We start from the raw sequence: 25,168 nt of genomic DNA on the forward strand, positions 1-25,168 counted from the left end.
GAGAAAGAGGACTAAGGTCAGAAATGTATGTGCTATGGAACTTCCATCTTAAGGCAATTCTGATTCCGTGTCATCCATCACATAGCCTGTCAGTCAAAAAAAACGGGGCGGGCGGCGGGAAAGAAAATAAAAATCTAACTTCCACTCCCATCTATAATGGCAAAAATCATATGGTACTTTGATCACTAATACTCCTCAAATGCCCACTCAACAAATGTGTACTAGACTGAATCTGATGTGTATTTTTTCCATTACTTTGGCTCACCTGATCAAAACAGAAAATTTTCTTTTTCAATTTAGGTATAATTAATCCTTCTCTCTCAAGACTTTTATTATTCATAGATTGATTTCACACAGCTAGTGTGAATATCAACAGCATATTTTAAATGAAATTAAAAAAGAAAACAGCAATACATCTTACAAAATGCCATACCTGGTGGTATTTCCTGCTGTTCTTCTGTTGGGGGCACACGTACTTCTACAGTAAATAATAAAATTACAATCCATTACATATTGCTGACCAGTGTTTAAAATACAGGTTGCTGGTATTTAAGTTACGTTGATTATTTTTAGACTTCTTTGGGATTCAATTGCAATCATTAAAAAACATTAGGTTTTTACACGATCACAACAAAGAGTTAGCTATAACTTCTCAAAATGTTGTATATTTTTCCAGTGTTAATTACAATAGGATTTACCACGTTATCTGTCTAACTGACTAACCTCAAAACTCACTGCTTGGCAGAGGAGATATGAACTAAAAAACTTAGGTTTTAACCACAATTTTATTATCAGACTTGTTAGGAAAGCTGAAGAAAGACATGTAAAACAACCCTGTTTCTTCATGAAACATTTTTTAACTCATAACCCTACTTTTAATGCGAATGAAACACAAATAAATTAAATTGAAATAGAATCTTAAAAATAAATCACTATCCTCATCAAAGTTTTATGAAAAACAATACTCAAGAAAACATATTCTGAGACTAGTCAAAAATGCAAAAATGTGCAAAAATATAAATTTTTAACATTTTGTCTTTTTTCCCTGGTTGTTTCAACCACTTACAACAAAAGAGACTATAGATCTCACCACCCAGTGGTTTATAATAATATATCGATCTAATTCACTCTATAAAATTACATCACATATTAATATCTTCATATCAAACAATCCATGTGATATTACCTTAATCTAGAGATAAAATTATATCAGCTTTCCTTTTGCTCCTTAAAATTTGTAACAGGTTTTGGTCAAAAGAAGATATTTTTAATAGTGTCTTCTAAAACTCAAAATATTTATGCAGCTATTTTTATCATTTTTTTCCTGGCATTAATTTGTTTCTACGTAATTATTAAGAATGACACATGCTCCAAACTGGAGATTTATAAATAGTTTACACAAAAGTAAAAAGAAAACAAACAAAAAATACCCACACATATTCCTGCTGATTAACTATTAATATTCTGGTACATTTTCTTCTTTTAGTGGCAATACTTTTAGTGTTTACTAGCTTTCCATGTTGTGACTGGTTTGTTAATGGTTTGCCTATTTATTTTGTTCTTAATAATTTAGAGACATATTAGCACTTTACCAACTTCACCAATATTTTTTCTCAAAATTTCTTTTTTACTTTTGTCATTTTAGATACATTTGAAAAAACTATATGCATCACAAAGTATCACTTCCATTGTTATTTTCATCATTGATGTTATACTAGGAAAGCCTTATACAAGATAAATTAAATTTTCCTCTGAGCTTATCTTGAAAAATGTACATTTAACAAACTTATCTGAAATTTATTTTGGTAATGATGTATCAAGAGGATTTTATAAAAGGAATTAGCTAATTAATTATATCAGCACAACGTGAAATGAGCTGTCTACTGACACAGCTGACTTTTTCTTACTCCAGGACTTTTTAAACCCACTTTAGTGTGGCTTTCGCTCCCATTAATTTACTCGAATAGCCTTTGCTAAAATCAACAACCTCCACACTGCCAAACGCAAGGGATTAGTTAGTTCTTAGTCCAGGAAGGCAATTTCAGCAGCACGGTGCACATTCCCTCTTCACTTTGGCTCTTGCACGCTCTTCTCTACTGGTTTTCCTCCTGCTCCACCAAACCGCACAGTGTTGGGAGTTCTTACAGCTCCGCCTGGGACTGCTTGTCTTCTCTCTCTGCACTCACCTCCAAAATGATCTCACCCGTTTCCATGAAGTTAATACCACCTCCTGAGGATGGCCCCAAGCACTTACATCCATCTCAGATCTCAACCACCTGGTTCAGATTGGCATTTCCAATTCCCCACTTGACACCTCCCCCTGGGTATCGCTCATAATTCCCAAATTTAAAATATTTAATATGGAGCCTTTTCTACTGTAAACCTGTTCCTTCTACAACCTAGATTTCTTCTCAATAAATGGCACCAGCATACAACACTTATTCACACGAAACCAAAGCCCCCCTTATTCTTCCTTACTTCACAAACATCAGAAAAGTCCATCAGTTGTAATTCTAAAGCATATTTTAAGTTCAAACCTTTCCCCTCCATTTCCACTGCCATGATCTTACTCCAGGCCACCATGAGCACTTCCCTGGATTAGTACCCAATAATTTCCTAACAGGGTGGTCTCTGCTTTCATTCTTGCTCCATCCAATCCATTCTCTAACTAGATGTGAAAGTAATTCTTCAAAACGTAAAGTCAGATTATGCCCTATCTTACTTAAATTATTCCCATAGATTCTCGCTATACTTAGAATATAGTCCAAATTTCTTACTAGATCCTCCAAGGCCCAGCTGACCTATCTTCCTGTCTCTTTATTGCTTATGCCAATTCAAATTCGGTTTTCTGTTACCTGCAACAGAAAGTAAGGCTACTGTGCTGATGCGGAAGGACAGAAGGGTTTAAGCACAGAACGGATACAGCTGGGTCTGTACTTTTGAAGAGAGCGTCCTAATGGCGCTGTGGAAGATGGATCTGCAGCAGGAGAATATGAGTTAATAAGACTCACTGGAACGCTCTGGCCATTGTCCAGGAACATGATGAGGGACTGAACTAGATCACTGGAGCTACAGAGAAAAGAATGGACTTGAGAAACGCTTAGGTCGCCTGTTTAACAGCACTTGGGGCTGGCCATAGAGATGGAGGGGGCAGAGAACGAAGTGATGACGCCCACATCTCATCTGGGAATCCCACTATATACTGATGCAACAGCCAAGATAAGGGAAGGCTGGGAAAGAGAAGGTTGGTGCGCAGTAAAGAGGATGAGCTCCATCTCCCTGTCCACTCGGGTGCTGCCATAGAAAGTGCAGGCTGGGCTAATGGTACAGTGCAGAGGCCCACTGTCCACCAGAAGGAACTCCCCTAACAGCCTCTACCGGTTGGCTTTATCAAAATGTTTGAGTCTTAGGAGAAAACTGTATTTCCAATACAAGAAAGGCGGGGCCAAGCTGCATATTGTGAGGTCAGTTCTTTTATAAAAACACCATTTGTGGTGTGGGTTGGATGAAGTTCTCCTTAGGAATTTTGGGTTTCCATTTTCTGATTCTCACAGACTATCTATATTCTTCATAGAGAACTAAGTAATGGGAGGTGGGAGAAAATCTGAACTCAATCCAGCCCGCTACAAAGACATGAATCTGCTTATCCAGTGGTCCCACGGCGCCTGCGCAGGACTCTCCTGGCCGCTAAGTGGACAATGAGGGCATGTATAGCACCTCCCATTGCCCACACGACTCCCTACCTGCCCCCATTTTAGTCGTCTACTACTATCTCGTCTGCCTAATCAAGCTTAAAAGCAGTAATATTTAGTCTGAAAATTGACAATTAGCAGCTCAGAAATGAATCCTAAGAGTAATGCTGTAAGCAAAATCCCCCGTTACATGCTCCTTGCGGCAACCTGCTGCTGCTCAAGTTGCATGGACCTCAAAGCCAACTGCAGACCCCACGCCTGGAGGAATCCCCGCTTAGCCACCTCTGGCCACTTCACCTCCCTCCGGCATCAGTCAACTTGTAAAATAAGTAGTGACATATTCCCTACCTCCTCTTCAGTATCTACTGCGAGGAGCAGCTGAAATAACATATGTGACAGAACTACACAAACTGCCAAAAAGTATATAAATCTAAGTTGTGTTGAAGCACCACTGTGTAATATATGCAATGATATTTATTTTTCAGAAACCGTCCCTTTATTTAAAAAAATACATATATTTCCCAGCTGAATAACATAATGGACCCAAATTTCAACCCATCTCTGCCAGTGGTTAACTCTTTCTCACGAAATTTAAAGTAGCCCTCCTCACGCTAACCAGTTATTGTCTGTTATACTATCCTGTTTTTATCTGTTACTGTACTTTGTATAACCTTTAATTATTTTATCATCTGGCCACTAGAATGCCAACCCCAATGAAAACAGGAATTCTGTCTGTCTTACTCACTCTCATCCTCCTACCCCCTGAGCACTGTACAAAGATTTAAAAGTGCTCAATAAATACTTGTGGAATACGTAAACATATTTTTAATATGGAAAATAAAACCATCTCTATGAAATCAACTTACCTTCTAAAATTCTGTGTGAATTTTCCACAGCATTATCTAAAAAAAGAAAACAAACACATCTTACATTAACTCAACTCCTTTAGATCCCTGAATTAATTTATAGCCATTCAGATACCTAAATTTGGCTCTTTGTAGACTGGGGTTTCTTACAGAGATTCACAAGTATTTATACATGCAGATCAACTTTTAATTGCCAAATTGTATTCCAAGAATACATCAAACAGGCTGATATTATCCCTGTTGACATAAAACTTGCACCATAAGTAGGGAACAAACATATTGACAATATTCAATTACTTCCTTGGTGACTTGAAAATGTCGTGTATTTCTTACTATTAATACATCTATCTTTATTCCACAAGTTATATGAGTTTTAACAAACACAAGGGGGACTTGCAGGGGGAAATACATGCTTAGAGAAAAAGCTTACCTGAAGTTTCTATTCCTCCATTTTCCGATGGTTCATAGACTGTAAAATACACAGAAAAAAGAATCCTTTAGCAGTGCATAACTCTCATTATAACACAACATTGGCTGTATGCTTCAAGAGCAGAAACTATGTCTAGTTTATCCTTGAACTCTGAGGCTGTCATGGGCACTGGCACGCTAAATGGCAGGGTGGGGAAGAGTTTGATCTGCAGTGAGTGAAGCTGCCCGGATTTCAAGTCAGCCACTTGTTAGGCACAGGAGATGGGCAATTATATGTGCTTCCTTCCTGTAAAATGGGGAAAATTAAGGTTCCTCCCCAATCATTTGTTATCAGGATCCAATAATCTGTTTATTCCCAGGTGGCACTGAATTTCAGTTTTTTATTTTCATCGTGTCTGTGGTGGAGGTTCTGAGGTACTTGAATCCCGCTCCCCACTCTAGGTCCCAGTTTTCCACAAGTTTGTTTAGGGAAAACGTCTCAGATCGTCACCTGGGGGCAAACACTCTTGGCACCAGTCTCTGAGAATGAGGGCTCAGCTGGCAGGCCTGTAATTCACAATCCAGCCATGGCCTACCACCCATTTCTCCTCCTATTGACTTGCACGGGGCTTAATGCTTCTCTGCTTTGCTCTGCAGACGGCTCTTGTCTCTGCAGTCTTTTCTCATGCCTGGTTGGGTCACCACTTTCTAAACCTATCTGATGCCTGCTATTTCCATTTTCCAAAATGCCTTAAAGCTTCTCCTACACCGACAGCAAACTTTCTTATTTTCTTAGCATGGTCATAAATTTATTACTGTTGTTCATTTAATACAGACCAAATGTTGAGCACCTGTTATCTTTCAGACATATTTCTCTCAGTGCTGGGAGCAAGGGACAATTTTTAATATATCACGCTCTGTCCTTTTAGTGGCATTTGTAAGACAAAGGAGCAGTAAGTGTTTGCTCACTCTGTCTGCCACCCTGACCATGTCTCAGTATTTAAACATGCTCAAGTCTCTACCGACTTAAAAATAAAAGCCCTTTCTTGAGCCCACCTCCCCTGGCCCTCTCTTTCCTCCATTTCAGTCTAATTTCTTCGAAGAGTCTCTTATATTTGCTGTCTCATCTTCTCCCTCCCTCTCCTCAACCTACTCAATCTGTCTTTCAGCCGTGATCACATCCCTAAAAAGGCTCTTTTAAAAACACCAATGAGAACCTCTTTTTTTTTTATTTTTTTTATTTTTTATTAAAGTATAGGTGACATACAATATTATACGAGTTTCCGGAGTACAACGTAGTGATTCAACATTTATATACCTTACGAAGCAATCACCACGATAAATCTAATAACCATCTGTCACCATGATACTGACTATATTCCCTGTGCTGTACATTACATCCCCTCAACTTATTTATTTTATATGTGAAGTTTGTATCTCTTGTTCCCCTTCACCCTTTTCTCCCATCCCCCCACACCTCCTTCCCTCTGTGCCTATGAGTCTGTTTCTGTTTCTGAAGAGAAGAGCACCACATTTCATCTAGTGGACACTTCCCACCCTTACCATATTACATCTCTTAGCAGCTCCTTTCTTATCAATCACTATTGCCCTTGGACGCCAGTGTGACCACACTGTCCTCTTATTCCTTCGTTTCTCCTTCTCAATCTTCTTCATCATTTCATCCTTATCTTAGCAGCCATTAAATGTCGGCTTTCATCAAAGTCCAACCACGCAACCTCCTCTCTTCTCACTTTATCCTCTCCAGGAGCTCAGACTTTGGTTTTAATTACATGTATATACTCATGATTCTCAAACTCTCAACCATGAATTAGACTTCTCTTCTGAGATTCAAACATAATCGATCAGCTTATTAGATATCTCGACCTGAATAAACAACATGTACAGACTGGACCATCTGGCTCAGTTCCTGTTTGCCAGTCTGGCCTGTCTCAGGAAAAAAGTAGCAGCATCCATCAAGTGCGTAAGGCAGAACGGTGATGTGCTCTGGACACCATGCTCTCTCCCCACGACACCCACACATCAAGCCCTGTTGATTTTATCTTTTAATATTTCTCAACTTTTGTCTACTGCCCTTCGCCTTCAGGTCCACCACCCTGGTTTAAACTGCTTTCATTTTTGTCTCGCTTCTGTCCACTTAAGAGTTCTGACCAAGGTCGCTGAGAGGCCTGTAGGTCTAGAGCAAATGCATGTTTTCAGTGCTCACCTGAGTGTCCTCAGCGTCATGGGACACTGCTGAACACCCCTTTCTTGAGACTCATCTCCCGTGACTCCTCATTTAGCAGAGAAGTGAGTCAGGGCAAGAGCAGATGTGGAGAACTGCAGTAACCTATCTGGCTCCCCAAGTCTACTCTTGTCTCTCTCCAGTCTATTTGCTACATGTTAGAAAGATCGACCTTGACGAAACGCAGATCTGACTTTGTCATGCCCTGAACACCACCCTAGGGTGAAGATGGATGTCCTTGACCTACCGAAAGGGATCCTCTAGACCGGAGCCAACTCACAATCTCCGTCCATGTGTCTCTTCTTAGTCTCAGCACTTATTACACATCTTCCCACCTCAGAGGCTTCATACTGTGTTCCAGCCACCTTTCCCCTTCCCTCATCAACTGCTCTCCTCTTCAGCTCAACTTCAGGGACACCTTCCCTCATGCAGGAACTAGTCTTTACTATTGTCACACACGACACTCCTTCTCACCAGCACTTAGCATAATTGTAACAGTATTAAATTGAAATTATTTGTATAATTTCTACCCCCTTGTGAAAATATAATGTCCACGAGAATAGGGGCAATGTGTGTGTTCCTCACTGGAACTGTTCCAGGGTCCTACATTTTGGATACAAGATACTTAATACATATATAGTGTATGAATAAATAAATCAATCAGATGGTAAGACTGTACTATTATTTTCCAGGTATATCCAGTGTAGGCTTGATGCTTTCTAGGCTATTTCTTACGTACAAAGCTGGTTCCATCTACAACTTTAGTAAGCCATATGTTTTCTAGAGTTTGGAGAGTTTATTATAGAATATATTGTTTTCCACTATCGTGTTTCCCTGAAAATAAGACCAGGTCTTATATTAAGGTTTGCTCCAAAAGACGCATTGGAGCTTATGTTCAGGGGATGTCATCCTGAAAAATCATGCCAGGGCTTATTTTCTGATTAGGTCTTATTTTTGGGGAAGCATTGTAAAAATGGTTTTGTTTCTACCCTACTTACTGTTTCACCTGAATTCCCCAAAGGTATCTTTTAAGCACATAGTGAATAATCCTGTGTTCTATTAGATCTCTTTTGTTTGAAAAAGTTCATGTTCTATAGCAAGGTAATTCAAAGTATCTCACCAAATCTTGATGACCCTTTAGGTCATATTTATTATTCTTTGTTAACATTTTAAATTATATTTATAATGATATTCTGCCAATGAGACTACATTTATTTATACAACATCTTTTTAGCATGGTGTCTAATTTTGCACTTCTTTCAAGTTTAATTTTGAGGTTCTCTAAATTTTGAGGTTTGGTCTGCAAATTGCATTCCAAACATGTTCTTTCCAGTATATTGAAGAAAACACTACAATGACTGGCAGAAATTAGGAAAGTACGTCAAATCCTACCTCTACATTTTAGTTTCCTATTTTCTTCTTCAAAATTTCTTTTCAAAATTGAAAAGAAAATCTAAATGAAGTCATAGTGGCCAAGTTATTTAATTTCTTATAAAAAATATTAGTCCCTAAACATAGAATCCAGAATTCTTCCAATGGTGTCATTCATATCCCAGTAGAAATAGCCATTGTGATGGTAATCTCGATAGGGTTTCAAATCTTAAAAACACATGCTTAATAAATTAGCTTATCATGCTTACACACAGCCACTCCTAGTTTTCTTCAATTGAAATTCACCAACTATCATGAGACTACAACTTTCTTGAAAGTAGGGACTCTACAATATATTCATATTTGACTGTCAAGCCCTAAGAGCAGCTAGCACATAGAAAGTCCTCATATTTGACTCAAGCACTATACATTTCTTCATCTTTCTTGGCTCCACACACAAAGTTATACCTGACTGACTTCTTTCCTTCTAGAGTCATTGTTGAAGTTATTAGAATAAAAAGGATACACCACTGGCTCCCTCATTTGTTAGTCATATGAACTTATGCAAATTAGTTATTATACATTTTCTGAACTGTACTTCTCTCCTCTGGGATGTAGAAATATAATCTACTTCGTGGTGTTTAACAAAAGAGCACGAGAAGTGCTTGGGCAACAAAAGGAGCTGTCGTTTTCTATATCTGAATCTAATGATAATCAGACCACAAATTTGCCAGAACTGTTTACTCTATGCTGCCTTTAACCCTGGAATGAAATTCTTCTGCACCTTTCTCCATGCTGGCAGGTCAGTCACCCTTACTTAAGAGTGGGATTTATTTGTAGAAGCACCTAGAGTAGTTAAACTCTGACCAAAGCAGTTTAACAAACACAACACATATTTTAGTCTAAAAACAGCTATAAGTATAAAGTAATGAAATAAGTTTCCTTGAATAATTTTAACTGTTTCCAAAGGCAACTTGCAATGAGTTTATGAAATTATTTAAGCAATGGCAGAAGCACTGAAATAGGTAAACAATCCCCCCAAGTAAATTATTTGAAAACTACCATTCATTTGGATGTTTTGAGTTATGGTTTTTGTAGCTTAAACCATTATTCTGTACACTCTACATTCAAATTATGAGTAGATTTTAAAACCAGTAGGTTGTTGAAGGTTAAGAAACATTTTCCAACCTTGTTGATCATAGTCTTGGTATGTTATGTCATCTGCGAAAAAGAATGAAAACCGAAATAAGTATTAAATGAATCATTCTGTGTAATTGCTTAGCTAAAAAACACAATTTAATCTCAAAAACAAAATTCCATTTCTTTAAACATTATTGTCTACATAGTCAGTGAAAAAACAACTAGAGGAAAGGGCAGGTAAATTACTTTCATACACATTTCTCAAACTGGCATCAAGCTAGATATGCAAAAGTAGAATTGGGAATTAATATCCTGTTTTGCTGTGGAACCAGTGGTAGATGAGGTAAAATATGAAAGCCCGATATTCTTTTAATAATCGAATTTTGTTACAAAGCTAAAAGTGTTCCGTTAGGTGTTAAAATCACTTCTTTGTCTCTTTTGAGATAAAAATCACCATATGAGCATACCATTGAAACTGCAAAGCCTTAAGTAATATTTAAAATCTCATGCAAATGTTCATCTCTACCTGCATCATGGTAGCGTTTTTCATCATCTATTACTGGTTCGATGGACTCTAAAAAGAAAAAAATATACACCTTTGTTAAACATGAAGAAACCAAATACATTGTTAGGCAGCATTCTAAATTATTTACAAATTAATTCTAATCTTTACAACCATGTAAGATAGAGATTATCATTATCATTTAATAAAATTTAAGACAGTAAAGTTCCTTAATTTACTCTCCAAGTCAAAAGATAGGAAGGAGCAGTACTGGGATTTGAACCAATCCACTCCATCATTAATTTCCAACTACTCTTTCCAGCCTCTTATCTACAAAGACCAACATCTCAATGTGGTTTGAGAAACACATCTGCTTCTTTCCTCATTTCTCCATGTAATATTAAAACACATTCAGAAATTTCTGTAACTATCTGGGAAACCAGAAATGATTATGAGTATCATAAAGAGTACTGTGTCGAATCAGAATGAATCCATAACCCTGGGTTAACCATTCCTGGCCACTGCCTCACACAGAAACATGTATCACAAACCTGGATTTTCCTGTTCATACATCATCTCTTCCATATCCTGTTTATAGACCTGTGAAGCTATAAATTAGGAAATAATTAGGGAATTACTAATTCAAGTAAGGAATGCACTTGATATTCAAAATAGGAAAAACACAATTTCTAGTAATGATAGAAATGTAAAATCAAATTCTAATGATGCTCAAACTCACATTCGCTCATAGAACAAACAGTACTTACTGCCTGTGCTAAATGCTAAGTATCAACATGATTAAGACAGTCCCCACCACAATGAATTTATAATCAAACCACAAAATAGTGGAGCTAGAGTCTTATTTAGATTATGCGAATGCAACTATATTCAGCAAAACAAAATGAGACGAGAGTGACAGAGACAAGAGAGACCGAGATCGCAGCCCAGGGAGCCCTCCTCCCACCCTCTCAGCAAGCACCTGCTGAGAAGCCTGAGTGAGGACACACGTGTCTCAGCCCCTCACTTGGACTCGACACCCGAGTACTCCCAGACGGCATAACACAATTCGTGTGTTCACAGATACGTATGATTGAAACGATATACGCCCTAAATGCCAGCCAATGGTATCACGTGGTCTTTGAGCACAGAAAGAGGGATCTACTCCAAAACGGGAAGGAAAACTGGCCAACAACACAGGCTTAACTGCAAGATAATGTGTCTATCTCCAGTGAGGCCATAACTTATGGGGATGCGTGACATGTAGCAATATACAATTGTGACCTTTCACTGACATTGTAATTTAAGACTATAAAACAAGCAATTCTACCAGATCTTTTGCCCTAGTAATCCCACTACTGAAAATTTTGAAGTAGAGTTCAAAGGCACAAAAACTATATTCACAAAGATATAATTACTCTATAATACATAATATATAAAATAATTATTAACTATATATCAAAGATATTTGATATATTATAAAATATTATTACTAATAAATAATCATAGGTAATATTTTCGCTCTTTCTTGATACTTTTTAGGAAAAGACTCATTCTAATTAAAAAAGAAGAGTATTAAATTAAAATCTCACCTGTCTCCTCTACAGTGTAACTGTGTTCAATTTCTGGAAAAAAAAGCATGAAATCAGTATTACTACTTTCATAAAATAGTATGTATACATACTGTGCATGTATATTCTGAATCTATGCTTACTATTGATTTTATTTTGAAAGCAAATAACTATTAAAATAAAACATGAATATATCAATTAAATGTTCTTAAACACTACCTTTCCCTAGAACTGCACTTAGCAATGCCTCACATGATCTCTCACAACCCATAAGGTGGTTGACAGACACCATAACCTGGCTACAAAGAGGATGATTTATCAGAGTAACACACTGACAAAGGCTGGACCCAGAAAAGGGGCTTATTTCTAATCTACGTCACGTACCACTCTGGCATTCTACTGTGTTTCCCCGAAAATAAGACCTAGCCAGATCATCAGCTGTAATGCGTCTTTTGGAGCAAAAATTAATATAAGACCCGGTATTATATTATATTATATTATATTATATTATATTATATTATATTATATTATATTATACTGGGTCTTATACTAAAATAAGACTGGATCTTATACTAATTTTTGCTCCAAAAGACGCATTAGATGGTCCAGCTAGGTCTTATTTTCGGGGAAACATGGTATTTGCTAGAACAAAAGTGCACTGTGTATAGATGGGAATACAAAGGAAGTAAAGAGGAGACGCTAACTTTGGGGAGCTGACAGGTAAATGTGTTGATAACGTAACCCCCATACCCTGACAGACAAGTACTGTCACCATACGACCCTCACCACATGTGTGACCTTTGTTGATTTAACAGGGCTTCCCCAAATCGTGGTAGTCTCACATTAAAGCAGAGCACTGCACACAACATATGAATACAGTTTTCAGTCAACTGTAACTGAAAAGTAAAAATAAAAAAATATTCAAAAATAAAAAACAGAAAGTAAAATGAATTACACCATTAAAAACTAGTAATAAAATATCGAAAAAAGTTGTCATCATCACAGAAATTGCTACTCTGTGTCGATAGTCAATAACTATAACTCTAATATGCATGCCTACTGAAAATGATATTGGGCTGGCCCAGTGGCTCAGGCAGTTGGAACTCTGTGCTCCTAACTCTGAAGGCTACCGGTTCGATTCCCACATGGGCCAGTGGGCTCTCAACCACAAGGTTGCCAGTTCAATTCCTCGAGTCCTGCAAGGGATGGTGGGCTCCACCCCCTGCAACTAAGATTGAACACGGCACCTTGAGCTGAGCTGATGCTGAGCTCTGGGATGCCTCAGTTGGTTGGAGCGCGTCCTCTTAACGACAAAGTTGCTGGTCCCACTCCCGCAAGGGATGGTGGGCTGTGCCGCCTGCAACTAGCAATGGCAACTGGACCTGGAGCTGAACTACGCCCTCCACAACTAAGACTGAAAGGACACAACTAAGACTGAAAGGACAACAACTTGAAGCTGAATGGCACCCTCCACAACTAAGACTGAAAGGACAACAACTTGACTTGGAAAAAAGTCCTGGAAGTACACACTGTTCCCCAATAAAGTCCTGTTCCCCTTCCCCCAAAAACTCTTTAGAAAAAAAAGAAAATGATCCTAGGTAAACTACTCAACTGATATTTGAATTACCAACATTTAATTTAAAATGTTGAAACAGAAGAGCTGTCAGGCAGACTAGTCTACAGACCAAATGCATCCTGCCTCCCGATTTTGTACATAAACTTTTATTGAAACCCCACTGTTAATCCCCATTTCGGTACTGTCCAGGGCTGCTTCCACACCACAGCAGAGCTCAGTCGTTCCAACAGAGGCTACACGGTCTGCAAAGCCCAAAATAATGACCTTCCGCCCGTTTACGGAAAGAGTTTGCCAATGCCTAGTATAAAACCTAAGAATTGTGTTCTACCAACTATAGTTACAGAACTTATGTTAGAACAAGAGCTTGTGTGATAGGTTATCAAGTAAAATATTTCATTGGTTATTTGAATTTTTTACAACACATGGCACTCTAGAAAGGAGACAACCTTTAAAAGTAATGTGCTGAAGTATTTCACTTAATTTCTGTAATAAATTTACATTTTCTCAGTTTCCTCTAAAAGTGCTTTGATCGAAATTGGGATATGTATTTTTTGGGGGAAGAATCATTTTAATTCAAATTTTCAGTTTCAACTTAAAAAAAAAAAACACAAAAAAAACTTTAAAGTTAGATATTGGTTTTAAAGGAGTTTAAGAAAACCGTCAATAACCATAATTATAAGTTGCCCTATTGTATTTTTTTCTGAAACAAAGAAATGTTCTACCTTCCTGAAGTGTTCCAGCTTCCAGGGGTTCAAATCTATCATCTGCATCACTTCTTACAAGGAAATCATCTTCTGGTTGCTGTTCTCCTGCTGGCCCATCCTCTTCTTGTTGAAAATCTTCCCCTTGAAAAACGACAATAAACAGAGTGACACAGGTGTAGAGCAAGGGCTCACAGCAGCAAGCTGAGACATAAGCCCCTTCGCGAGGGCTGCCACGTACTGGTCCTGCTGCTGGGCACTCCCGGCCCCTCCTCTGGGCCATTGCACACGCTGGAGCCCATTTGGGGGCGGGCCGGGGGGAGGTGTAAAAGGTCTTCTCTCACTAGAACATGAACTCACCAAGGTCAGGAACCTCACGTTTTGTTCACTATGTATGCCCAGCACCTAGGACTATGCCCAGCACCTAGGGCTATGCCCAACCATAGGAAGTACTCAATAAATATTTAATGAATGAATAAATGAATTCACAATTAGTAATATATTTTCCTCTTCAATTATCACTAGGTCAGAGAAAGGCCTTCTGTGACCTTCTGTTGAGAACTGACCTAAAATTCCACGTAACAATCTTAAATAACTCTATACTAATATTCTATTGCACGGAACAGCCAGCCACCTATCTAAACCATAGGCTAGGTCATCTGCATTAGGTCACCTGCACTGTATTTTGTATCTAGAGATTCCTACGTTTAGCCTTTAAGTTTTGCAAAGCTGCCCATTTGCTCTTCTGAGACTCGTAATATACTGAACTGTTCTGCCTCTTTTGTGTATATGTTGGACATGCTCATTATTCCACTGTAATGTTGTATATAGCTTGTCATTGTGGTGTAAAAATTTTCTCCCAATAGTAACCTGACATGGCTTCGAGCAGAATGTGTCCTACATATACACTCCAACCAAAGAACTCAAGTGAACTGGACTTAACCGTGCAATGAAGTGCAGTGTTTAGGAGTACGGGATCTGGAATGTATGGCTCCAGACTTAGATTCTTCCACACCAGCTGTGTGGCCCTGGGCAAGTTACTTAACTATTCTGTGCCTAAAATGTCTCTTGCATAAAAAAGGAAATACTAAGAGTACCTACTCATAGCACTGTTGTGTGGATTAAAGCACTTAGAAAAATGCCTGGCACCTGAGCCTTTAGGTGTTACTGTGGGTTGTTGTTATTTTTAACATCATCCTCAGTACATTAATAATATTACCATTTCTACTGCTATTGATCTCTCCTCCAAGACCGCAGGAAGGTTTCCTTAGTCACTTTGCTTTTAGTATGGCACATTGATGCTCTCAGGTGTTACTGAAGTATGTAAGCCATTTATGTAATACTATTTATGTGTTTTCTGCCTGCTACATTGTTTCTCCTCATTTCAGATTTTCTTCTGCTCAGCAAGCCTATCACCAATTCTAATTCCTGTCACTAATTTTAAGACTCTTTTTCTTCTTATCATATTCCTTTTTCCTTATTCTCAGTTTATCCAGTACAATTTTATGGTTTTTACACAAGCTGGGTTTCGCTCTGTCAGCCATCACTATTCACTGGGAAGTCCATTTTCAGTAGAGAAACCAGCCAGACATCATACACTATCTGTGAGTCTCCACTTCTCAGTCAGTGACAGCCTGATGTGAAGAAAACTGTTTCCCGAGGGCTTACTAGCCTTGAGACATTGCCAAAGCTCTGCAGCTGTTACACCAACCCTATGTGGTCGGCGTTATCATCCCACTTTGAAGGACGAGGAACTAGACTTTGCTGAAACAACACAGCTAATAAATGGCAGCTGCAGGACCTGAACCCAATAATAAAATACAGTGGTGGGGAAAGAATCTACATTAGAGATGGTGGTCAGAGAGGCCATGTTTGGTCTGATAAGATGTGAAGACTGGAACACACACACACACACACACACACACACACGCCAGCAGAAGATGTAAGTGCGAAGGCTCCAAGGCAGGGATAGGCTTGGCAATTACAAGGAAAAAAGAGAAGGCCAGCTGCGATAGAGAAAAGTGACTGATGGGAGAGACCAGGCCCAGATAAGGCTCAGTGGGCTAAGGCACATCAAACACGGGAGCAAGAATGCACACAAGGGCCCAACTGGATGCTACTGCAGTGGTCACGGCAAGAGATGGCGGTGACAGCTGACACACTGCAGAGTCCACGTATGTGTTGCAGGCAAAGACGACAGGACCTGCTGATGGGTTACATGTGAGGGGAGAAGGGCAGAAAGAAATCAGGGAAACCCCCAGGTTTTTAGCTGAAGCAACTAAGTGGACAGGGAGACCAGACCATTAACTAAAATATAAAAGACTAGAATAAGAGCAATATGTACGTATACCTGGAATACGTACCTGTACGTATACCTGTACGTGCAGGTATAAGAGCCAAAAAATTGGGAAGAGATTCGAGATGGAGAGGAATCAGGAATTCAGGTTTAGGTGCATTTATTTTAAGGCCGAGATACCCATAAAACATGCAAATGGAAATAGTACGTAGGTGGAGAAACAGAAGCTTAGATGAGAGAACACAGCAGATAAACATTTAGAAATTATACAAGTAACATTTAAAGCCATGGCCTACGTGATTTCCTAAGGAGAAAGGCTTGATAAAGAAGAAAACAGGTCCAAGGTGAAGGCTTGTGGCAGAAAACATAGGTGCTAGACTTGATTTCTCCCTTTTCTGTCTGGCTTCCTTCACCCACCCACCTAAATGTCCACCGTGTCGTTCCACCCGTCTCTCTCCCCACCTGTGGTTAAACTTGGTTTGTCCAACCATCACGCTCACTGGGTTTCCAGAACAGCCCCCACTGGATGTCTCTGCTGCAGACTCCCTCCACCTCAGTCTTCACGCTGCAGCAGAGTGAGCACAGTCCACCTCAGCACCCACCAGGGGTTTCCCCTACTCCTGGAATCAAGGAAAAATATCCCTTCCCTCATCACGTTCCACCTGCCAGCCATCCTGAACTACCTTCTGACCCTTTCACCTCTGGACTTTCTTATCATGCCCTTGGCTTAAAACCCTCTGCTGACATGTGCCCGGCAAAGCACTACACTATCCTTCAGCTCCTAAACCAAAATGTCGTTTCCTTCAGGAAGCCTCTGCTCACGCCAATGTGGCGGGGAGCCCCACGCGGCATCCTGTGTTTCACCATTACAGCACTTCCCTCATTATATCGAAATCACTTATTTCGACTGCCTGATCCTTGGGTTAGGTTAAAAAAGATACAGGAAGGGAAAGCCTGTGCTTGCTCATCTTGGGCAGACGTACGTGCAGGTGAAGTGGCTTTCCTCGCTGGTAATGAAATGACACAGGCTCCCAGACCCCCAGCAGCCAACGGCAGAAACCTACAACTCCGTCAAAGCTGGTCTCCCCAAGCGATACAGGTGGAGCTAGCCAGGCTGCTTTATACTTACCCTCAAAACTCCGAGGACTGAATAAGGCAGTTGAGTAGGCCTGCTAAAGCCCAATTTAAATAAGGAATTCTGTTTGTTTTTAAGAAAACTATTTTTTTTTCCTTTAGGGCTACCAAAACCAAACCATGAGGAAGAGTATCAGAAGACCACGTTTTCTGCCCCCTTCAAAAGTCCCTTTGTGAGGTACTTTTTGGGGTTATACTCTCTACTTTTATCAAGGGATGCTTCAAGAAACAGTTTTGTAACATCTTAAAACATTGGTTTCTAGAGTATCATTTCATATTCTCTGTATAGAACTTCACATAAGAAAGTTTTTAGATGTAAGCGCTAGGAAAATGCTTTATATTCTCTAAGCAGATCACATGTTTATTTCCTTTCTGATCATAAGACCGACACAATTAAAAGTGTCCTCCTTGTGCTTTGCTGACCACCTAAGCATGCAGTGAAATATGAGGGTCAGTGATAGCACCCCAATGGCCCATGGCGGCTTGTTGGTTGTGTCCTATTCTCTTCCTCCCTGTTCTTTCCATCCATTCTTGATGTATCACTGGTCTCATTTGCTTATTCATGAATTCCTACCATATCTTTATTTAGATGTATGTGATAAGGTCCTTAATAGTAAAGTGACATAAAATCAGTTTAGTGCTATTTCAAAAATACTTGTCATTTAATAACTTGAAAAAAAACCCTGAACACTCAATTATGATTTAAATTTTCAAGTAATGTCCAAATCATTTGATATAATTAACATTATTTTAGTAATGTATGAAAAAACAGATTTTAATTCATACCATGTTCTGTGTATACTGTTTCATGGAGAGGGGAATGAACTTCTTGTACTTCATCTTCGATATGCTGAGACCCTAAAATAATTACAAAACATAACTAAGTAGAAAAAAAAATCTAGACATTAATGTAGAACATGAAATATGGCATTCATATATATATTCAAATGAATATATTTGGCTAATCTACTATGCATACTTTTCAGATCAGTTGGCTACTTTTTTCTGTTAGCAAATATGGTAGATATTTAAAAGTGTTTTTATTTTGACAGAAAATATGTTAAAGACTGTAAGATTTTTAAAAAGAAAATTAATCCTGGTTCAGATTTTTCTTTAAAAAAGAAAACCTCACTCAGAACAAAATTATTTCAGTCTCTCATTAATAAAATTCACACAAATGATAGAATAAAGAAAATGGGAAGGGTGGAGCTTTCAGAAGGTAAGTACTGGGAAATAAAGGTAAAAAGATGGAAGAGTCAGTCAATATACATTCAAGGACATGGTCAACCACTCTCTTCCCTCGGTCAGGAGAAAGGGCCTCTGGCTGCTCTGAGGACTGGCGTGGTTAGGGTTGGCTGACCGCTCCCGGAAGTTGTCATGAACCGTGAGAAGACCTTACAATATAACTGACAATGCGTTCAGCTTTGGAGAACCTGCTCTGACAGTCAGATCCATAGATTCCAGTAGATGTAAATTACAAAAATGAAACTAGTAATGACATTGTGATACCACTGGTACTTATCGGCTTACCAGGTTTCTTGCAACATCACACAGCAAACAAGAAGCTATAATCACATTGACACCATTAGAAAATGTCTAACAAACATCATCCATGTTCAGCAAATAGAAGTGGCGTTAGACTTAGGATCATGAATGCTGTTGCATGAAATAATGCTAATGGTATGTTATATTCCCAAGCTAATCTTTAATGACAAAACCACAGTAAGTTAACTGGGACTTCAGATAGAAAGCAGTTTAAGAACATACCATGCTAATCACACTACGAAACTATTTCTAAAGCACAAAAAGTACCTTCCATTTTTATAGATGTTTGTATTTCACAATCCACTTCTATATTCTCATATAATTACAGAAGAGCCTGCCACCCTCTGTTCTTCCCTCATCTCTCACAGTGCCTGCCACAGCTCCCTACCTGGATCCCCAGCTTTACAGGCTGCCACAGAGAACACAATGTGAGCAATGAGAAGGGCAGGGTGGCATTCTGCTCCTCTGCTTAGTCCTTTGCCTGACGAGATGAAAATCTAAGCTCCCGGAACAGAATGTAAGACCTCCACAACCTAGCGCTCATGTGCCTCTCCAGAATCATCCGCTACAGCACTGCCTTGACACTGCGGAGCGCACCACGCTTTCATCTGTCCATGATTCCGTGATGTTCCTGCTTTCCCCTGGGGACGAGTGGGAGAAGCAGCAGCCCCACTGCGATGAGTTAAAGAGGGAGAGGGAAATAAGGACAGGAGAGCAGAGAGACTGCAGGGATCAGAGGGCGGTTATTTCATGGTGTTTTAATGAGTGGTACGTACCTACGTATGAATAGGTGGCAGAGAAGAGAGAGAAGCTAAAGACTTAGATAAACAGAAAGGTTGAGAAGACAACTTTTAAACTAAATCAGATATTGCCAAGAAGTTGAAAGGGACATGAGGTGACATAAACTCATAGATGTGGAAGGCCGAGTTATCTGTAATATGCAGAGTAATACTGACAAAAAATTTAAACAGGAAGAGTAGAAGCAAATGGCACATTTCAGAGTAGGTCTTAGCTTCAAAAAACAAGATTTTGTAAATTACAAATTTATTTAGTAAAAAGTAAAATTTGAGGCACTAAATCCAAATATACATTTAAATTTTAAAACTTAAAAATCACTCCTGATCTGGAACCATGGTATGCTTATGGCAATTCTATAGGAATGGGAGGGAGACAGTCAATTCTCCTGGGATTATGATTTGAACAACTTTTAAAAATCAGATCAACATACTGATCTTAAAAAGAAGGAAAATCAAATATTATTCGCAAGTACACAGTGACAAAATCAGCCAAAGTATCAATACCATTTGGACTCAAGACTTAAGTTGCCAGTAATTATGTGGTGTCATACCTAAAACTTCCACTGTGTGGCAAAACAAAACCAAATTTTTGAGAACTATAGAGTAAGTGAAAAGTGTGCAGAAATTAAATAGTACTTTGTAATAAATATCCAGCATAAACAGGAAATGACAGTAATGGACTAAAATTTCACTGACCAATTTATTAAGAGGTTTGGGGAGTTCTCATCCTATGGGTCATGGGCCCTTGGGTGACTAGGAAGATACCTGAATTGATCTAGGAATTCATAAATATGTAAAACAGGCTTCACAGATGAGGCATGGGAGGCTTTTTGACGTAGAAGGGAGACTCTCATTTTAAAAAGGTTAGGAAGCAGGAGACCTACTCTATTAAATAACGTGACAAATGATGACAAACTAGTGGACACCTGTGTCTAATTTTGCTTTCAAGGTGACAAGTTATAGTCGTCCTGGAATTGGAATCAAGAATGTAGCATTTAGTTCATGTTCCTAACTGTGTGATCTCAGGCAATGAGCAACCATCTCTCTGTACCTTCCATTCTTAATCTCAAACATGAAAATCATGCTGTGTAAATTTTTACTAGGAAAAAATTAAATTTACTAATCAAATTTCAGAAGAGAAGAAAAAGTATTTCACTATTCTGTAAACAGTGCGAAACAAATTATGGGTACAACATGATTCTGCAAAATGCACACTGGGATATACCTGGCAGACGGAGGTGCATCGGTCAGAATTACAGGAAAGCTTACCTGCGCCCTCAGGAACCAGCTCCTCCAGCCAAGGATAGGGCTCAGGCTCTTCTGGCAGGACTGTTGCCTTTGAAGCAGATCTTTCTTTAAGGCCTGCATTTTTATTCACAAAGTTAACTGTTTTTTTTTCTTTTCTTTTTTGACATGTTAAACCAGGAAAAATAATATTCTCAAATACTTCATCAATAGTGCATGTAATGAGACTTTATACTACATGAAAACATTGATATGCTTAAAAACTGAAGTAGGAAAATATGTAGTTTGCTCTTCAACTTCACATGGGCCTTTAACTCCCTCTACTTAAGTTAACCTTTCATTTAAAAAAAAGTAAAACAAAAATCGTTTAAATGTTCACAGATCTCTAAAATATAAAGTCATATCTGAAGTTAACCAAAGTAGTCTGTGATGAATTCAAGTTCCTCTTGTGTTAAGTGACTAATGAATTCCTAAGTCTTGAACTCTGAATTCAGCAAAGACAACTAAGAGACACTTGAACTTTCTATTGCTATTGGTGAGCACTCCATATTTTGATTTACATATAATTATTTATTCTTCTTGAAAACTATAAAAATGGGAAGAAATCGTAACTATTTACAACCTTCTAAAGGTAACACAAGCAATCACGCTATTCCGTAAGAGCTAAAAGACACAGAAAAAAAAATTTTTTTTTTAATGTCTTATAAGGAAAATTAAACATCAGGGTAAATTCCCATGAAAGCTGCTTTTAAAGTCAACACCACTCTAAAATCTGTTATACTCAATTAGTTTGTTGATATTTTATAAGTAGAACATAAAATGTATCCTCAATTAAATGCAACTATTTGGAAAGCTAAACTAACTGGGTTCAAGTTTGCTGACTCCACATCCTAAACCCTGATCTGAGCTCTTTACCATAAGCCATTGGGAGTCTTGTACCAAGAGTTGTTAAGGGATTGTGCCGTGCACGTCAATAGCCTAGAATGAAAAGGCCAGGATAGAATGGAGAGGCATTTTTTTCCTAATCTTAAGCAGCTTTATACAACTCTTAATATACACATATTATTATCGACTAGAAAATTCTCATTTCCATGTCTTTTACTCTTTTTTGATTCTTTGTATTTTTCCTTATCATTCTCGCCTCCGTATCTCTTCATTTTTCTCTCACTGACAAAAACATACTCCCATCATCCTCTCCCAAATCCTAAATACACTGAGACAGAACACACGGGAACCCATCTCATCATTTTCATTTCCTCTAGTTATTTCCAACACTACTTACACAAAAAAATGAACACTCGTATAACAAACACTGGTGAATACAGCTGTGTTCTACCACTACCAATAAAGTCACTTCTAACTATGAAATAGTTTCCAAAGGGATTATACATAAATACCCACAGATGTTAATTATCATTCAGTTCAGGGGGAGGTGTGGTGGTGGAGATGAAGGCCTATTAAAACATATGACATTTCAAATTCCAAATTCAGGGCGGAAAACTCCCAGGCCGTTTTCTAGTTAAACAATCCATTCTTAAATTGCTCAATTGTTAACGGTACAGGTATGGAATTATTCATTGCCAAGTTCTGCTGAAAGAAGAGGGTGAATCTTAGGAAGGAAGCTTCAGAATCAGGTAATTTATTGTTGCTTTCTCGGCACCTCAGAAAATACCTGGCACACAGCAGGTGCCCCAAAACACTAGCTGAAGGGCCAAGCACATTCAACCATGTGAGTACTCTGCAAATTTAAATGTCTGCAGTCTCTGTAGGGCCAGGTGCCATAGCTGCACTAGAATGAGGGCTGCACGGTGGGAAGGGAATTCGCATGTATTTCCCTACTACTGTTTACTAAAGAGATTCGTTCATACCTGCGTTCCAGCACCCACCACAACAGTAGCCTGGCCCTAGTTTGTCTGTGACAATCCCAGTTTATATCTGTTATCCTGGTATAATTATTTTACTCTCAAAAGTATCTCAGTTTCAATGAAAACCTACAGGGTCAGTCTTCATTCATCCCATATGGAGCAGGTTTTCAAACTGCTCCCTAAGTTCAATTAGCAATATAATAGTTTTCCCACCAAACAATCAAGATTTGAACTGTCTGAAAATCCATTCTTACTGGATTTTGAGAAATGTATCATTTGAAAAACATTTATTTTTTTTTTTTTTGCTGAAAGTGTTTGAAACTACTAGTATATTAACATTTAGCAGAAAACACCATTCATAGTCAGTTTTCTCTAAATCAACTGGGAATTATTTGTCTTGAAAATTGAAATTATAAAACATGAAACAAATCAGCAGAAAGCAAAAGCATGTAACAAGAGAAAATGTTGAGCGGTTTTCTTTTCTGTCCAAAGTGGCCACTGAATTGCAAATTTATTGATACCAGGTTACAGCTATTTTCCAGAGGGGAGAACAGCGCAAAAATAAACAGCACTGTAAACATCAAGGAAGCTGAGCAGCATATCAACACATCTCCGTCCCTAACCCCCTACATATTCTAAAATTTAACAAAAATACACTCGAGATGAATTCTATTGCTCTGACAACCCATACGGGAGAATTAGCCCTGGTGTTTCCCAAATTTTTTTTTGCCACTGAAATCCATTTTAGTCCCTGAGTAAGTGTTCTTCAGAGAACAGTGGTAGATCCATGTCTCATCTTCTAATATTTTAGGCAAAAATTAAACAAGAAAAATAAATACATATATGGTCAATTCACAATCAAAGGGAAGGTTTTCAAATTGGATTTATTATGAGGTACACATGGCAAAGGTCCAGCAGTGCAACAAATATTCGATTTACGTTCTGAAATGAATGTATCAGTTTTGATGCTCCTGGGGCTGCATGTAACCAAAGAGCGACTCACACAGGCTTGAGCAAGGAGCAAGTTTATTTCCCAGTTAAGAAGTGCGGTAGCAGGCGGGCTTGCGCTCGCTCGGCACTGGCGTCATCCTCCAGTCGGCAATCAGGGCTCCCTCAGCAGCAAGCTCCTCTTTCTGACAAGAAAGACATCCAGAAGCAAAGGCCCACCTCTTGCTTTCCTTCATGAGACCTGAGGAAACCTTTCCTAGAGGCTCCCAGCAGTCTTTCCTTTCAGGTTTAATAGTCACAACCAGACCCACTTCCATTCCTACACTGGCGAGAGGAACGGGATGACAGCAGTTGCCTGACACTAATTATTCCCTAGAGTTGAATGAATGATGTGAGGCAATCACACAGCCCCTACACAATTTAGAAAGTAAATGAATTCCCTTAAAACATACCTTATTTTTAGTTCTTTGGATGTATCAGATACATTAAGAAACTTTTAAAAAACTGATTGCATTTAATAAATATACAATTTTTCCTCCATTTTCAATTAAAATGGAAAAAGTTATAAAAAGTAAATGAAATGAGCACTTAAATCAACCTTCATAGATAATCTGATTACCCAACACAATTATCCTAGCCGAGTATTAGCTTGTTCACTGCTACCCACAACACCTGACCATGTGGGAAAGATAAAATGTATTTTCTTCCCATAAATATGTCATAGTTTAAACCTTACTAAATTGCATATTGCATTCATTCATTCAACAAATGTTTAGCACGTGCTAATGAAAGACACTGTTCTACAGAAAATACACAAAACTCCTACGTCTCCTAGAGAGGGAACAATTTAAAAAATTAGAAACATGAAATATTTACAGTTTATGGGATGGGACAAGATGGTATGGGGAAGACGACAGGGAGTGCCAGGTGCTTAGAGAAAGGGGCCAAGGCTATTTAAAATAAATTGATGAGGAAAGGATACACTGATAAGATTTAAACAGAATCCTGATAAGATTTGAACATGTGTGTAGCTGCTTGAGCTACACTGGGGAAGAGTGCTCCAGGTAAGGCTTTAGAACAGCAAGCCCAAAATTCCTCAGCAGGGAGGGTGCGAGAAGCCAGGAAAATCCTGGTGGCCAATGCACCTGGAGCAAGGGCGTGAGAATCAGAAAGGTCCTGGACAGAGGGATCATGGAGGCCTTTACTCTGATTGAAAATGAAGGATACAGTTTTCATAAGAATTATATGGAAACCGCGCCTCAAAATCTGAGA

At 38.7% G+C, this 25,168-nt stretch overlaps 1 protein-coding gene across 4 annotated transcripts in view; it reads right to left on the reverse strand.

Annotated features, from left to right (window-relative positions):
* Positions 1-25,168, reverse strand: part of ASPH (aspartate beta-hydroxylase) — a 192,461-nt gene that overhangs the window by 113,856 nt on the left and 53,437 nt on the right. For all 4 annotated transcript variants that reach the window (XM_081069791.1, XM_081069790.1, XM_081069793.1 and 1 more), the window contains 10 exons: positions 21,108-21,200; positions 18,283-18,354; positions 14,088-14,210; positions 11,811-11,843; positions 10,773-10,829; positions 10,246-10,293; positions 9,768-9,800; positions 4,989-5,027; positions 4,559-4,594; positions 434-478 (listed from right to left, as the gene is read on the reverse strand). In XM_081069791.1, the coding sequence (XP_080925917.1) occupies positions 434-478; positions 4,559-4,594; positions 4,989-5,027; positions 9,768-9,800; positions 10,246-10,293; positions 10,773-10,829; positions 11,811-11,843; positions 14,088-14,210; positions 18,283-18,354; positions 21,108-21,200 (579 nt within the window). The remainder of the gene's footprint in view (positions 1-433; positions 479-4,558; positions 4,595-4,988; positions 5,028-9,767; positions 9,801-10,245; positions 10,294-10,772; positions 10,830-11,810; positions 11,844-14,087; positions 14,211-18,282; positions 18,355-21,107; positions 21,201-25,168) is intronic.

Source organism: Rhinolophus hipposideros (genome assembly GCF_964194185.1).
Source record: "Rhinolophus hipposideros genome assembly, chromosome: 13".
Taxonomy (NCBI): domain Eukaryota; kingdom Metazoa; phylum Chordata; class Mammalia; order Chiroptera; family Rhinolophidae; genus Rhinolophus; species Rhinolophus hipposideros.